The 16,737-nt window shown below is 37.7% G+C and overlaps 5 protein-coding genes across 6 annotated transcripts; 3 read left to right on the forward strand and 2 right to left on the reverse strand.

The window, feature by feature from the left end:
- The first annotated feature begins 610 nt into the window (after positions 1-610).
- Positions 611-3,045, forward strand: LOC17897144 (amino acid permease 8). Its single transcript, XM_006307367.2, has 6 exons — positions 611-986; positions 1,235-1,328; positions 1,423-1,637; positions 1,731-1,873; positions 2,116-2,343; positions 2,469-3,045. Exons 1-6 carry the CDS (start codon positions 689-691, stop codon positions 2,895-2,897), a joined length of 1,407 nt encoding a protein of 468 aa, XP_006307429.1. The 5' UTR covers positions 611-688; the 3' UTR covers positions 2,898-3,045.
- A 918-nt stretch (positions 3,046-3,963) lies between these two features.
- On the forward strand, positions 3,964-6,749 carry LOC17900507 (amino acid permease 8). Its single transcript, XM_006306379.2, has 6 exons — positions 3,964-4,366; positions 5,072-5,165; positions 5,259-5,473; positions 5,570-5,712; positions 5,786-6,013; positions 6,166-6,749. Exons 1-6 carry the CDS (start codon positions 4,045-4,047, stop codon positions 6,589-6,591), a joined length of 1,428 nt encoding a protein of 475 aa, XP_006306441.1. The 5' UTR covers positions 3,964-4,044; the 3' UTR covers positions 6,592-6,749.
- Positions 6,750-7,785: 1,036 nt separating this feature from the next.
- On the reverse strand, positions 7,786-10,296 carry LOC17899906. Its single transcript, XM_006307395.2, has 2 exons — positions 9,315-10,296; positions 7,786-8,883 (listed from the first exon to the last, which is right to left on the reverse strand). The coding sequence occupies exons 1-2, from the start codon at positions 9,938-9,940 to the stop codon at positions 8,127-8,129; spliced, it is 1,383 nt and encodes a 460-aa protein (XP_006307457.1). The 5' UTR covers positions 9,941-10,296; the 3' UTR covers positions 7,786-8,126.
- Positions 10,297-11,665: 1,369 nt separating this feature from the next.
- LOC17900320 (ergosterol biosynthetic protein 28) lies at positions 11,666-13,860 on the forward strand. Its single transcript, XM_023789968.1, has 3 exons — positions 11,666-11,976; positions 13,240-13,446; positions 13,538-13,860. The coding sequence occupies exons 1-3, from the start codon at positions 11,862-11,864 to the stop codon at positions 13,603-13,605; spliced, it is 390 nt and encodes a 129-aa protein (XP_023645736.1). The 5' UTR covers positions 11,666-11,861; the 3' UTR covers positions 13,606-13,860.
- A 9-nt stretch (positions 13,861-13,869) lies between these two features.
- On the reverse strand, positions 13,870-16,657 carry LOC17897288. Of its 2 annotated transcripts, XM_006307579.2 has the most exons (10): positions 16,174-16,657; positions 16,022-16,089; positions 15,863-15,933; positions 15,430-15,684; positions 15,044-15,204; positions 14,869-14,924; positions 14,677-14,729; positions 14,473-14,602; positions 14,294-14,391; positions 13,870-14,166 (listed from the first exon to the last, which is right to left on the reverse strand). In XM_006307579.2, the coding sequence occupies exons 1-10, from the start codon at positions 16,461-16,463 to the stop codon at positions 14,095-14,097; spliced, it is 1,254 nt and encodes a 417-aa protein (XP_006307641.1). In that variant the 5' UTR covers positions 16,464-16,657; the 3' UTR covers positions 13,870-14,094. The 2 variants fall into 2 exon arrangements, with proteins under 2 accessions (XP_006307641.1, XP_023645735.1); XM_023789967.1 differs by having other exon boundaries at positions 13,870-14,391.
- Between the last annotated feature and the right edge of the window lie 80 nt (positions 16,658-16,737).

Genomic DNA, 16,737 nt, shown 5'->3' on the forward strand with positions numbered 1-16,737 from the left:
TTATAAGGCCCATTTAAAGACCATTATCATTACCATTCATATTTTTCGGCCCAAAAAGATGCACTAGCTAGTTTGACTACATTTGGACAACTAATAACACAGATTTTAAATATAATATTAAATTTGATCAAATCCATATTTTATCTTAGTCAGTATAAAAATTAATTATGGAAATAAGATATAGATTTTGGAATAAAAATAGTGGAAGAGGAATTACGGATTTTGTTGACCAGCCAATATGAGGGGAATATGTGGAATAAAGATATGTAAAGACTCGCCGACCCAAAAAAAAAATAGATATGTAAAGAATCTTGGAATGTGATTAATAAATACTATAACAATAGGAAGATAACAACATTCCCTTTTCTTTTGAGTAATAAGCATCGGATTTCGCTAGATTTACTTTGAGACGTTTTACAATAAATAAAAAAGTTGAACAGGCAAAAAAAAGAGAAAAATATTGATTATATTTAGATGCCAAGAAATAAAAAGTTGAATAATAATAAATACTTTCACTGGTATGAGTCAATGGTTATACTTTTTTTTATAAGGTAAGAAACACGCAACCATTGACTAGTATATAATAAATGTTCATTTACTCTTTTTCACTCTGCTTCTTTTGTCACAAACCATCATCTTCGACGACACAGAGACAGAGAGGAGCATAGTTATATTATATTTCCCCTCGATGGTGGAGTCGGGTGATGTCTCTGGGAATAGATTCGACGACGATGGTCGGGAGAAGAGAACGGGGACGGTTCTGACGGCGAGCGCGCACATAATCACGGCGGTCATAGGTTCCGGCGTGTTGTCCTTGTCTTGGGCGATAGCACAGCTTGGTTGGCTGGCAGGAACCCTGATTTTGGTCACTTTCGCCATCATCAACTACTACACATCCACCATGCTCGCCGACTGTTACCGATCTCCCGACGACGACCCGGGTTCACGGAATTATACTTACATGGACGTCGTCCGAGCTTACCTTGGTTTGTCTTTAATTACCACACTCTTCTCTTAACCTCAAAAATATTAATTACATTTTTTATTTCTTGTGATCTATATTTTCTTTTGGTTTTAGAATTTTTTTTACATAATCAAAATCCTTCATGTTGTGTTTGATTTACTTCATTTTTGTCGTAAAGAATTAATAATATCATATTTGTTATAATAGCTTGTAGATTGTACTAGAGATGTTTGTGAATTGTGAGATAGAAGAATAACTATAAATTGACAGGTGGTAGGAAAGTGCAGCTGTGTGGACTGGCACAGTACGCAAGTCTCGTAGGGATCACTATTGGTTACACCATCACTGCCTCCATAAGCTTAGTGTAAGTCGCAGCTTCTTATTTTTATTTCGATTATTAAGGAGCCACTGATTAAAAAATTTGATTGATCATGTTTTGTTTTGTTTGTGTTGGGTAGAGCGATCGGAAAAGCAGATTGTTATCATGACAAGGGGCATGGTGCGAAATGTTCCTTGTCGAATTATCCATCCATGGCAGCATTTGGGGTCGCCCAAATCATGCTCAGCCAGATCCCTAATTTTCACAAACTCTCTTTCCTCTCCATCATCGCCACTGTTATGTCCTTCTGTTATGCCTCTATCGGAATCGGCCTATCCATCGCCACTGTGACAAGTACTAATTACATTTTCCCTGGATCCTATATCTTATTCCTTTGTCTAAATTTTTTATCTAAAACTTGTTTCTCTCTCTCAATCTATATGGAAGGTGGGAAGGTTGGTAAGACGGGGCTGACGGGCACAGTGGTTGGAGTGGACGTAACTGCGTTTGAAAAACTGTATAGATCGTTTCAAGCTGTTGGAGACATTGCTTTCTCATATTCTTATTCCATTGTTCTCGTTGAGATCCAGGCATGTCTTTTATTTCTACTCTTTTGATTAAATTATTTTTTTTTACATCAATTTCCACTGTTTTTATAACTGTATATTAGTTCATTTAGATGTTGGAATTGTCGTCATCATGGGCACATACAAATACCTAGCGTTATTTTACTTTCTTCCGCACATAAATTTTTTATCTTTATTGATTTAACACAAAACCATATATTATTTTCGTTAATGATAACTTTGGTGTATGTTTATGTGATATATAGGATACACTGAAATCAAGTCCACCAGAGAACAAAGTAATGAAAAAAGCAAGCCTTGCTGGAGTCTCCACCACAACTGCTTTCTACATCTTATGTGGTGGCATGGGATATGCCGCATTCGGGAACCAAGCCCCTGGTGACCTCCTTACTGACTTTGGTTTTTACGAACCTTACTGGCTCATCGATTTTGCCAATGCTTGCATTGTTCTCCACCTAGTCGCCGCATATCAGGTATATCTCGTTCATATATATTATTAGTCCAAGTCTCGACCTAGAATTGACTGTTATATATATATACACAACAGAAAAATATAAGCAAGCACACTTACCATTATGTTTACATATATCATGGACAGGTGTTTGCACAACCAATTTTCCAGTTTGTTGAAAAGAAATGCAACAAAAAGTGGCCAGAAAGCAATTTCATCACCAGTGAACATTCGATGGATATACCATTGATTGGAACATGTCGCATCAACTTTTTCAGACTACTGTGGAGGACAGCCTACGTGATTGTGACAACAGTTGTAGCAATGATATTCCCATTCTTCAATGCAATCTTGGGTTTGATCGGGTCATTCGCGTTCTGGCCACTCACAGTTTATTTTCCGGTGGCAATGCACATGGCGCAGACAAAGGTTAAGAAGTATTCTCTAAGATGGATAGGGCTGGAACTCCTCGTATCGCTTTGTTTAATTGTTTCGCTCCTAGCCGCAATGGGATCCATCGTGGGCTTGATAAGCAGTGTCAAGGCATACAAGCCTTTCAACAACTTAGATAAGTGATAAGCATAAGTAATCAAAACAATACTGTATGTACGTGTTATATCTCCTAAAAACATTAATATGGCGATGACATACAAAGTTTTTCATCAACGGCTCTTGTCAACAACCCGTACTTCAATGGTGTAATATTATGTGACGTTTTAGATAATCTTAGCCTGTCTCGATGAATTGGAAACAAAAATATATTTGTGTATGTTTTGAAAAGAGATGGGAATCTTGTGGATATAGATAGAATCTGAAAAATGGCTCGACCGAATTCTATTACGGATATATTTTTTTTTTAATAAGATAATAAACTTTAAAAATCAGGATAATGCTAGTCAAAACCAATATTTAATAGGACCAAAAAAAAACATTAACTGTGACTTAATTACGGATTGTGTGAGATAAGAATGAAAGAAACGGATAAGATCCCAAGGCTCAAAATCCTACATAACTGAAATTAGTGAAACATCATGGTATGCGTTACTTACATGTTTTGAAAACCGTTAAACTATAAATTAGAGCACAGAAACATGTAAATTCTCATTTAATTGCTACAACAAAATAAATAGATATCTTCTTAATTATAATCTGGTAATTTAAATTATTAATTACAGATTAATTTAGGTAATTGCATGTGAGGAGGAGGATATGAAAAGATAAATGAGCATGATAAGATATAGCTAGGCAGAAGAAGGAAACATATCTCTCTGTGTTTAGTCATCTAATTTCAGTCAGTTACCTAAATTCGATTATTTCATATTATCATTTAATGTAGTCTAAATATCATCTTTCAAACCAATATTAATTATACCTAAAAAATTGTTGGTCTATAGTAAGCTGCTAAATAAAGGTTTCCGAAATAAGCAATATAGTCACCAACCAAATTATGGTCAATTTTTTTTAAATCAAAAAGAAGAAATAAATCCCCCCAACATAATATAAGAAGATTCACTTTGAGAAAGATAATAAAAAAAAAAAAGGATTCAACGCAATAAGATGTTCTTTCCATATAGGCATTGAATGATATTTGTGTGTATATAAATGATCCAAGTATAAGTGCTTTGTGAGGAGGACTCTTAAGACAACCTCTCTTTAATTCAATAACTCTCTCTTATCTATCTCTCTTTGGTTTAGTGATTCCTCCTCTCTCTCAACAACAGTCATGGACACACACCACAACCCTTCGGCGGTGGAGATGGGTGACACCGCCGTGAAAAACGTCGACGACGATGGTCGACAGAAGAGAACGGGAACATTTTTAACGGCGAGTGCGCACATTATCACGGCGGTGATAGGCTCCGGGGTGCTGTCGTTGGCTTGGGCACTAGCACAGCTTGGTTGGGTGGCAGGGACCATAGTTTTGGTCAGTTTCGCCGTTATTACTTACTACACGTCCACCTTCCTCTCCGACTGTTACCGTGGGCCGGACTCCATCACCGGAACTCGCAACTACTCTTACATGGGCGTCGTCCGAGCTTACCTTGGTATGGCTTTATCTCCCGAGCTTACATTTTGTGTGTTTTTTAAAAAAATATACAGTATATGATCATTCATTTTTTTCACAGATTTCTCAGTTTCGTAGACATTATTTTCCTGATGAAAACCATTTTGTTCATTTGATATAATTTAGATTTGGCCTAATTATTATTTTCCATTAGGCCTGATTTAGATTTGGCCTAATGAACAATGATGTTTTTTGATTCTTTTCCATTTCTGTCACAAGGGTGATGACTAGCAAAGATAAAATAAAATAAAAATGTTATCTAAACACATTTAATGCTAAGCTGAAATTTGATTTTTTTTTACAGTAATTGCCTCATTTCAACAATTTTTTTACCATGCAAAATTCGTTCAAGAAAGTTATTGTTGTTAAAAGATTTTATTAATTAGTGTGCATGCTCTTCTTCTTGAGAAGATATGAATTAATTGTCATAATTTACGAAAAAAGAAGAAATATGGAAAAAAAAATATCTTTCTTTGCTAAATTAGTTAATAAGTTGAACTGACTATGTCTAGGATTGGTAACATATAGTCATTTCAATTATATCCGTTAAATAATGTTGTCAATAAATTCGATTGTTGACCTCCCCAAAGATTTTTGAATTGAAATTGTGGGGTGTTTTAAAAACTTTGCCATAAAAGACCAAAAGATGATACTTGAGTTATTGTTATCTAACATGAAACGACAGGTGGTAGAAAGGTGCAGCTATGTGGACTGGCACAATACGTGAATCTCGTAGGTGTCACTATTGGTTACACCATCACTGCCTCCATAAGCTTAGTGTAAGTCACACACACGCACATAACATGTTGTGAATAAAATACTTGAAAGCTTTGATTGATGTTTTATTTCTGTTATTGTTGTGTTCGTTATAGAGCGATTGGGAGATCAAATTGTTATCATGAAAAGGGGCATAAAGCGAAATGTTCTGTATCGAATTATCCTTACATGGCGTCATTTGGGGTCGTCCAGATTATTCTGAGCCAGATTCCTAATTTTCACGAAATCTCTTTCCTCTCCATCATCGCCGCTGTTATGTCCTTCTCCTACGCCTCTATTGGAATTGGCCTAGCCATCTCCTCTGTAGCAAGTACATTTTCATCCCTTTCTCAAAACATTTCAGAGATTATAATAATATGATTCTTCAAAGTTGACACTAACCTTGGAAAATGGTATCATATGAAAGGTGGGAATGTTGGTAAGACAGAGGTGACAGGAACAGTGATAGGTGTGGACGTAACTGCGACTGAAAAAGTTTGGAAGTCGTTTCAAGCGATTGGAGACATGGCCTTTTCATACGCTTTTACCACTATTCTCATTGAGATTCAGGCATTGTCTACTTATCTTACAATTAGTATTGCTTTCCTTTGCATGGTATTAAGTCTTTTGTTTGTTTTTGCAGGACACACTGAGATCAAGCCCACCAGAGAACAAAGTGATGAAACGAGCAACTCTTGCCGGAGTCTCAACTACAACTGTTTTCTACATCTTATGTGGTTGCCTCGGATATGCTGCGTTCGGGAACCATGCCCCTGGTGACTTCCTTACCGACTTTGGTTTCTACGAACCTTATTGGCTCGTCGACTTTGCCAATGCTTGCATTGCTCTCCATCTAATCGGTGCCTATCAGGTATACATTATTATACAACTTCATTAAGAACTTTTTGCTTTGATAATTCAGAAGCTTGTGTAGAAATAGAGTTATTTTGGTCATAAAATACAAGGGTTTAATTCTAAACCAATGCTCTGTTTTTTTTTGTTTATCCCTGTATAATATTGCAGGTGTATGCGCAGCCGTTTTTCCAGTTTGTTGAGAGCAACTGCAACAAAAAATGGCCTCAAAACAATTTCATCAACAGAGAATACTCGACAAAGGTACCTTTGCTTGGAAAATTTCGTGTCAACCTCTTCAGACTGGTTTGGAGGACTTGCTACGTGGTTATGACAACAGTTGTAGCAATGACATTCCCATTCTTCAATGCGATATTGGGTTTGCTTGGGGCACTCAGTTTCTGGCCACTCACTGTTTATTTCCCGGTGTCAATGCACATGGCGCAGAAAAAGGTTCAGAAGTATTCTCGTAGATGGTTGGCCTTGAACCTCCTCCTATGGGTTTGCTTGATCGTCTCATGCCTTGCCGCCACTGGATCCATCATTGGCTTAATAAAAAGTGTCAAGTCATATAAGCCCTTCAAGAGTTTAGACTAGTGACTTTGTGTTCTCTGAATTCTATGAGATTTATATTTAAACTAGACTTCAAAATTGCTGTGAGTTTCTGTTTTCGGCTATGTTTAAAATCCAAAATGCTAATTGATGTATTACTAAAATCCTTTGGATATTTGGTATGATAGCTTTTGATTTTTTTTCTTAAAGACTACAATTATAAGTCAACATTGGATGTTGGAGTCCCATCCCATTGAGTTTCATCAAGCTAAGCTTAAACATGAGTCTGTGACTGCAACACGCCGCATTAACCACACATATCAATAATAATTGCCATTACTGTAAGATAATTGGATAAGCTAGCCACACAAGTGTGGAGAGACGGGTACAAGTGTTTCGTTGTCTGAAAGAGATGGCAAAAATAGGTTTGCGAAAGTGATAATAGTTTGAAGAAGATGGATTTCAGCTTCCCATATTCTTGTGGTTGTGTCAATTTCGAGTTATTGTTATTATTTATTTTCCTTAATGGAATTGTCGGGGAAATCTTGAAAACAGACACACACAAATTGAGTCATTAATTTGGTTTGGCGTGTCCTACATTGTATGTTGCTATCACATCTTATATATTGGGAGGAGTTGGGCAATAGAGGATCAAGGTAAAGTTTGGTCCTTGCTAACGTTTCTTGTTGTTTACTACTAGCTTTCTATTCACTCAAATGCATTTATGTACTTCTTCCTTATCCTTGTCTTTTAATTTTACTCTGCGGTTTTGTGGTCGTAAGTTACTTGATGGCTACCATCATAACTGCCAAAGTAACCGATTCAGTAGCATCCGTTTACCCAAACAATTGCCTTGGGGTTACCTAACTATACCCAAACAGTCCTAATCGATTGTTCAATCCTCTACTATCACAACGATGTTTACAAACAAAACGAAATTCCAAATACTTCTTGAACTATATAGTTATTATTTATATAGATAACGATAGAGGAGTTTTAATATCAATTAAGTTCGAACCAAAGCATTCATATTTCATGACCTCAAAATTTTGGATATAAGAACAGTCAAAGAGGTGTAAATGCAGTTGTAGCACACAAATTTGCAATAGTCATTGTTCATTTTCTCAACCACCAATACAAACACAGTTTGTTATTGTAACTACTACCTTGATTTCAGACCAACTATAGTTAATTGACTACAGTCCCACCATGAAATATTGCACATCCAACAGGTAAAAGGGAACAAAAAAAGCAAACCAAGCAACAATCTCATGTGTCTTTTTTACACCAAGAGATTCTAAATTGGATTTTTTCTAATTTATACACTTACATAATCAAATCAAAGGCAAAAGAAGAGTGATCAAGAAACTCACTCTTACAACCAAACCCAGGAAAAAAAAAACCCAATACAAACCCACACAAACTCCAAAATAGAAACTCACTATGTACAACCTATTTTGTTAGTGCCTTACCGGAAGATTTATTTTTCAAAAAAAGAAAAATTACCCCCAAGGCCATTTTTCGTGACTCTAAAAATTTCAGAAATTAAAAACAAAAAATTGAAATCCTTATCTTTTCCTTCAGCTCAATGACTCATGGCAAAGCTCTTTCCTCATCCGTTGATTAAACAACCTGCAAGCATCCATGCTAAGATCAATGGCTGCAGACAGCGCCACGTAAGCAGCCGCATCTTCCATACAGCTAACGTGCTGCACACTTACCTCTACACAAGGCTTACTACATTTTCCTTCACCTTCCACACTTGCTGACATCACAAACCCTTTGTACACGTTCCACGGCCACAATCCGTAACCGTAATCGCCGCTCCCTCCTCTCGGACTATTGGCCGGAGACGCTCCACCACCGCTTCCGCCGCTCCCACCTCTGCGGCTTCTTGATCGGTTCACTCCACCTGTTGGCGATGACGAAGAAGACGATCCCAATTCGATTGAGAACTTCCCACCTTTGTGAGAACTGATGGTTGATTCCGCAAGCACGATTCCTGCGCCGCTCGATCCATCTGGGATGAGTTCGAACCTATAACCTAGCCCATCAGTGGCTCCACCGCGTTCCCGCCATGCTTCGAGTCTCCCCCAAGGTCTCCAGGTGCAATCTCCGGGACGTAAGATGAGCCACGACCCCGGGTTTGACCTGCTCACACGATCGGTTCCAGGAGATGCAACGAAGGGAGTCACTATTGAAGCCATGGCCACCGGAGAACCAGACAAGTCGTGGACAGTTATGGACCATCCTTTGCGCTCTTTCCCGGGACGTTCTCTCTCGCTCCCAAACGAATTTAGCCAGCTCCGTGGAACACTTGTCTCAGTCGGCAACGATCTGATCAATTAAAACACCGTTTAATCAACTTTTATATTAATCTAACCATATACGTAATTCCCTTTTAAATAGTAAAAGTGGTTAAATATCTCATAAGAGTAAAGTTTATACCATGAATAAAAGTAGTTAAATATCTCATAAGAGTAAAGTTTATACTATGAATTAAAGTAGTTAAATATCATAATAGTAAAGTTTTTTTCCAATGGATCTGTGTACTAAAGCAGAAATATTAAAACCAAGGAATGTTGATTTTAGTAGGTATTACACAATAATCTTTGGCGTTGGATCTTATTAAAGCGTATTCAGATTTGATTCCTTGGGAAAAGAACATAATTAGAAATATTTTTTTATTTTTTAAAAAACGATACCCAAAATTCCGAGAATTAAGGTGAAAATTGATTTGATTTGATTGGATAGATGCGAAAACTGACCTTGATCTCTGAGTACGATCACCGGTGTGCCGGAAACTGAATTTGCATGTGAAAACCGGTTGCCGGATATTGCCTTGAATCTGAACGACCTGAGGACTACATTCAGGCTCACCGTCGAACTGAAAGACGAATCTAGGATCAGGCTCCGCCTTCACATTCAGGTGAAACTGAGCCGACGACGAGGATTTCCCAGCTCCTTTCCCGACTGATATCCATCCGTTGTGGAAGACGCACGGTTTCGATTGCGTACCAGATAGATCCAACGGCACGGAGACTTTCGCCAGGAGACGACCTGAGTGTACACCGCAAGCTGCTCCGCCTCTTCCCGTGTAGATCAAAATCTTAAGGCACGGCTTAGAGGCGAAGATAGATCTGGAAGCTAACCGTTCGATATCGGAGCTACTGAGGTGGAACGTGGCGGCTAGGGTTTGGATCTCCGGGAACTGAGTTGTTTCCAGAGGAATGTACGGGATTGCGGCGGTTTGCGGCGGGAAGTTTTTGAGCTTGATTTTACAGAAGCAAGGAGAAGACGAAGGATGCACGACGGAGCTCGTCGTCTTCGCGGCTAACGGAACTTTCAAAGCTAGATTCCCGATCGTAAGACGGATGAATGGACATGGATCCATTTCGAATCGCTACAAGAGAGAAGAGTCAACTAGGGTTTACAGAGGGAGAGAAGAGAATGCGAGCTAGGGGTTAAGGGAGAGCGACATTAATGGCAGGAAACAATTCTAGAGACGAAGATGGCGACTTAGAGAAGAATTAGGCGAAGGAAAAAGAAGGGAGGCGACGGTAAAACGCAGCGTTATAATGGCGCCGCGCTGGGAAGAAGTTTTTGTCACGACCTAACCATTAGAGAGGAAGCAGTCGTCTTCTTCGTATTGTCTGTGTGGTTTTTAAGTGGAGACAAACAAGGAAACACTAATTACATTTTTATTTTTTTCCATATTTGCATTCCCTCCTTGGTTTCCCTTATATTTTCTAGAATTGTCCATTATGTCTTTATTATATCAGAACTTAAACAATTGCACCAAACCTTTTTAAATGAGTTACTTAACCCCCTGTTTTAAAAGATGTACGGAAGAATAAGAGGGTGAAATACGTAATAAAGAGTTAGTTGAGGGGTAGAGAGAAGAAAGGAAGAGAGATTGGAGCACAGCTGGGAACAGGCTGGCGAAGAAGTGCCAGGTCGGAGAGAGGTTGACGTCTTTTTTTATTTTTAATTATTTTATCTTATTTTTATCTCTCTCTCTCTCTCTACCTGATCAAGTGACCAACCACACAAAACATAGGGCTCCACGTATTAGAAATTTACCAAGTTAACCTCGTGCTGACGTGTACTTACGCAGCTGTTTCTGTGTGTTAAGTGCCTTGATCGGGGAATCTTTCCGCCTCTATGCGGAACTCACGTTTTCTTTTTCCTTTCTGTGTCAGTCAGTCTCTCATAGTTTTCTGGTATTTGTGACTTTTTTTTTTTATTACAAACAAATATTTAAAAGAGTTTGTCTTGAAAGAAAAAAATAAACAGCAAGAACAAATGACATTGTTCATTACTTCATCACTTGTAAGAAAAAAAAGGAAAGAGATGTTAAACTCGTTTAAGTGTAGACCACAATGTACACTGACTAGGCTTTTTAAAGTAAGTAATATAAACAGAACCAATGAAAAGACTCTGTTGTAATTTTGGAACCACGAAACTTTTGTTTCTATATTTGTTGTATGCTCCAGTACTGTGTGTATTGAGATTTGTAACGTGTTTAAACTTCCGAGGAACTCCATCATTTAAAATATTCACATTGAACAGTCTTCTACTGCAAAAGTTAAACTCGGTGTTCTATTCTTCTGAGTATTTTTATTTTTAAAAAAATATAACTTTCGTATTCTTAAATAGTGATGGCGATTTCGATAAGAATTCAGTTTTTTTTTGGGTTATAGAATGTGCAAAATTCATAAACAAATACATTAGTATTGCGGGTCAACAATTTATTTTTATATAAATTTTAAATTAAAGGAGAATTCTTTGGGGGATTGGGCGAGAGATATGCGTGCACGTTTACGACAAATTAGATTCAATTTAAGTAGTACTACTATTGTTTAGATAAGTAGCTGAACCATGAGGAGATGATCGTGGATGATAGCTGTATTTCTTTTTTTCCTTTTTTTTTTTAAATGACATTTATTTTATAGATGATGATCTTCTTCATCTTGCATCATCATCTTCAGACACACGTGCATTCTAAAAATCACGTTACAGTTGTGGTCCATCACATTATTACTTAAGCCCAATAAAATTAAAAGCCCATTAGAAACCCACTTGAAATAATACTCTCGATTCGGCGGAGACTCCAAGTCTCGTCGACATCAAAACAGATTCTCCGGTGGTTTAGCGATGTGCGAACCACATTGGTGGTGTATCTAAAAACATATTGGCACTTCTTTATAAATTTACGGAATTCAATCTCACGTTTCTTTTTGTGTCAGTCTCACAATTTTTCAAGAGAGAAAGACACTTATTGAGAGCAAGAGAAGCTGTAAAACGAAGGAAAGATGAAGGCGTTAGGGTGTTGGTTAATGGTGGTTGGTTCTCTGAGACTAGCTTCTGTTTGGTTTGGTTTCTTCAACATTTGGGCTCTTCGTCTCGCCGTCTTCTCTCAGACCACCAGTTCAGTTCTTCTCCCCCTCACCCTTTAATCTACATTTCTTCAAGTTGTTCTTAATTTGATTCTGTGATTGGATAACACTGTTTTTTTTGGCCCGAACGATCTAATGGGTAATGTTAAGAGTCTGTGTACTCTCTTTAGTTTGTTACTCAGTTTCTCTGAGCTTCTTCTAGTACCAGTTAGTCAAATGGCTATAGAGGGGACATGTTGTTTATAGGAGAAATGATAATGTCAGGTCCAAAGGAACATTTTTTGCGAGATTTTAGATTCTTTTTCATTTTTTTTTTGTGTGTAACTTGAACGAGTGTTGAGTCTTCCAATACGGATTGAATTTGGGATCCCTAAGCTTTGAGATCTAGAGATGTGATGATGAATTAGAATATGAGTTTCTTTTTCTTTCCTGGATTTGATCTTGATTCTTGCTAGTAGTACATTGCATTTATAAAGTCAATGGTTTATGAATCATACAGTCAACTTGACATATTTAGGAATTAGGATTCTTTGAACATATTCATCTTCTTTTTTTCGGCTGTTCCTCTTCCTGTGTTCTTTTAATTACCAAGTTGAGGTAGTTGGGGTTGAAAGCAATGCTTTATGCATTAGTACTAAAGCAAATTGAAGCAATATATCCAAGAAAGTTATGCAATCTTATATGTTCTTCTACTCGGAACCTTTGAAGAAGTTGACCACCATGCCCTGAATGTCAGGAAGGGGGGGGGTTTAATACATGGATTCAGAATTCGGTTGGTTTTGATAATAGTTTACAGAGTCCAATGCATAACTTTTTTGTTCTGCGGATCAACATGCAAGTTTTCTTTGAACTAAATCAGTGTCCAAGTGAAGTGTATCAGATGTATTAGAACATAAGCAACTTGATGCATAACGTAGATGCATTAGATAATAAGCAACTTGATGTTTTTCTTTTCCTTTTGTAACCTTGTGTTGTGTGACGTTGCCAGCTTGCAGTAATAAAGAGAGTGTTATGAAACATTTTTCTTTTTCATGTGATTGTAAGGTCTTGTAGATGTTTAGTTTATCAAATCAGATAACACAAACTAACTAACTACTGGACGATTTGGGGAATAAATATAAATCAGATAACACAAACTATTACAATTTTGTATCGTAATAGCAACCTGAGAACCGAAAACAAAAAGGATTTATCTAGAAAAGACTAGTTTACATAGTTGAAATCTTGTGTTTTTGGTTTCACAAAAGTCTTGTCCTGTGACTTAAAATGTTATTTTTTGTTAACTGTTTTGCAGTGAGTGAAGTTCATGGACGTACATTCGGAGTATGGACACTCTTGACCTGCACTCTCTGCTTTCTTTGTGCTTTCAACCCCGAAAACAAACCATTATACTTGGCTACCTTTCTATCATTTATCTATGCCTTAGGCCATTTTCTGACAGAATACCTCTTTTACCACACGATGACCATCGCAAATCTCTCAACTGTGGCCTTCTTTGCAGGTATATGATCATCACTCACTCTTGTATTAAATTATTCGGTGTAGGTTGCATTCATTGTGCGAATGATCTAAATACTACATTTTTTCAACAGGCACATCAATTGTGTGGATGCTCGTGGAGTGGAATTCCCTTGAACAACCGCACACCAAACTTTCATGATGTTACTTGTTAATCCGAATGCCTGCAACTGAGTCTTTCTCCTTTTAAACTTTTCTAAAAGTTGGAATCATCTGTGAGTTTTTGCTCGATTCCTAAAGCTGTTGATCACTGTTTCATCTCAATCTTTTTTTACATCTTTGATGGAGTCTTGAACCTGATATCTGGTCCGATTGATGTATGAGAATACTATAAACTCATGGATTTTCACTGCTTTTGAAACAGAGATTTGAATTTAGTGTATTAATACATTTAGTAGATTACGAGTAAGTAATAATATATGGTGGTAAATAGAGTCAACATGGAGAAGCCTCTCTTTGGGTAGAACATGTAACTATTTCTTGCATTCCTTTTATTGTGATAACCAAAATAATTCTATATGTCATTTTCTGGTAACTAAGATGACAAAATCTTGTTAAGACGACTGATATATTTCCCTCTGTAAATGTAGCTTGTGAGGAACCCACCATCTTCCAATCATTATTTCAACCCTTATGGCTCAAAATTGTCAATCATGTGTTGTATAACATCTGCTCCAGCTGAATTGATCATCTTTGTTTTTACCTGTAATTTGGGTACGAAAGTTAATATTAATAGCAGTGATGATGATAATGACAATGCCATGATGATGATATTGACAAAGGCATATTAAAATGGTGATGCTAATGATGTTTATGATGTGAAAACTTGCCTGAATGGTATTGTGAGCGAGAAATCTTTGCAGGGTTCCTCTGAAACTAACATCGACTCGTTCCCAGCTTACTTTTGTTAATTCTCTTATCATCTCCTCTGCAAAAAAGTGCTATTACGATGATGGGAAATACAGATAATAAACCCGAGAGTGAGAAGTCAATTTTACACTGAACTAACCTTCCATATCGAAATTCTTGAACTCATTTGGATTGCTCTCTGATTGATCTTCCTCATGCTTACTTGCAGTATCCGGCGGTTCAATGTTCACAATGTGAGGATATTTCTCGTTGACTGGACCGCGTTGAAGCTGTGAAGGCCAGAGGTGAGACTGATTCAGCATAACACACACCATAACGATATCAAACACTAAAAGGCTATTACCTTAGGAAGCTCGTTGCGACGTCTGATTGACGATGTGCTCCACCCCACAAGGTCTAAGAACAAGGGAGGTTAAGGTTTCATATACTTGGCAATAGCCACAACACAGTTCTGAGTCTTTTTTTAGCTTAATTCACATTGTAAGATATTTGAAGTAGTGAAATAGTTTGTAGGGGCCTACGAACAAAAGGATACGGTCGAAACTTGTATTCGCGTAAGCAATACGCCGCTTGAAGCAATGCAAAGCAGAACTGTTCCAAAAGTAGAGGAGGTGTTATAACAATAACCTTAGAACTCATTTCAACTATGCATAGCCTCAATAATATGCACTACGAAAAGAAAACGAAACAAAGGAAGTGAAAGAACTCACATGAATTTAAGATCTCTAGAATCACTAACCATTCGGAGGAGTAACGGAGGCTTTCCACCATCACTATCAGCCAGAAAAAGGTGTTTTCCCGTTTTACCAAGACACCAGGACATACGCTTAGCTAACCTCTCCAACGTGTGAGATCCAGAAAACAATGGGACCTAATGCAGTAAAAAATGGCACACCATAAACCAAACTGTAAGTTTACATGTTGCAAAATTACATACAACATCAAGCTTACAGGAAAAGGAGACATAAACAAAGCATTAAAGTCTAATTCATAGAAGAGACAAATGCATAAGAACAATTTAGATCTCTGCTCTGCTCTAAAATACTGATAGCGTATTCAAGTGAAGTAAAGTAAGATAGAAGTGTTCCCAAATCACCTGCTTATGTCCTCTTGAACCAAGGTGTGGCGTTGCAGAAGTTATAAAATACATAGGCTCCAATCCAGCGATTCTCTCTTTGGCTTCTTCAATCGGGCATGTATCACCAACGTCGTCACTGTTTTGCGGAAGCTCTTCTCGGGATTCTTGCTCGTAAAGACGCCCGATAGCATACCTAGCAATCAAGCCACCTAAAGAATGTCCTACAAAGGAGATCTTCTTGAGACTTGGGTGACGTTTGATCACTGACCTAACCTAAACAAAAGAGACTAAGAATATTACTTGAGCTGAAAAACTAACGCAAAGATAAAGATAGTAACTTGTACACAAAAGGATGTGGCATTGTGAAAACATCTTAGCCGAGAGGAAGACAGAATAACATGAAACTGAAAGAACGCTGCAAGATTAGCAGGCTTGAGACAAGAACAAATACCTCTTCAGCTAACCTCTCTCCCATAACATCAACACCATCAAATGTCTGTGTAGAATGGTTGCGTTTACTGCCTGCAATGATTGTAAAGTTATCCCAAGCCACGGTGACAACTCTGTTCGATTGCAAAAATAAAAATTTTACAGAGAGAAAAGAACTCACAGTGAACGAGGAGATCCTGAGGATACTTTTTGAGCATCTGCTTAGCGGCGAATCTCCAATTCTGAGCACTGTACCCCAAATATTTTTTTGAATAAATCAGCTTAAAAAACCGAACAGAATCAAGCAACAGAACAAAGAACCTTCGTCAGAACCTGCCAATGAGACCATTGACCATGACGACTAGGTGAGTCGGCTCAGTACGTTCGCCAGGGAAATCAACAGTCAAATCGACGTTTCCACTCTCGTCCGATTCAGCTCTGAGACAACCCATCCAATACTTGTTGTTCTTCTTCTTCGTCTCTTTATCACCACTCTTTCCGCTTCTCATACTCTTCATCTTCATCTTCTTCTTTGACACACCACCGCTTCCTTCGAGATTACTTCCAACTCGCTTATCTTCTTCTTCGTTGTTTCTTGTGATTGAGCTATCCTTTTTCTCCATGATACGAGAAAACTCAATGAAAAATGGAAACTTTGCGCAAGATCAACCAAATCAAAGGTTTGGGAAGATTCTCTAGGTCTCACGTGGGTGGGTGCTTTTTAAACTTGAAATATCAAAACTGGTCAGAGAGAGAGAATAGTTTCAGTCGTTATAGGAAGAAAGGTCCCCCACAGTATTGTTGTCGTCGCCATTGACATTTCTTTTCTCAGCACATCTGAGATTTGTCACTGTTGCTTTTTCTAGAACAACATGTGTAATAACATGTTTTTTTAAA

The sequence above is a fragment of the Capsella rubella genome, unplaced genomic scaffold (assembly GCF_000375325.1).
Source record: "Capsella rubella cultivar Monte Gargano unplaced genomic scaffold, Caprub1_0 scaffold_1, whole genome shotgun sequence".
NCBI classification, from domain to species: domain Eukaryota; kingdom Viridiplantae; phylum Streptophyta; class Magnoliopsida; order Brassicales; family Brassicaceae; genus Capsella; species Capsella rubella.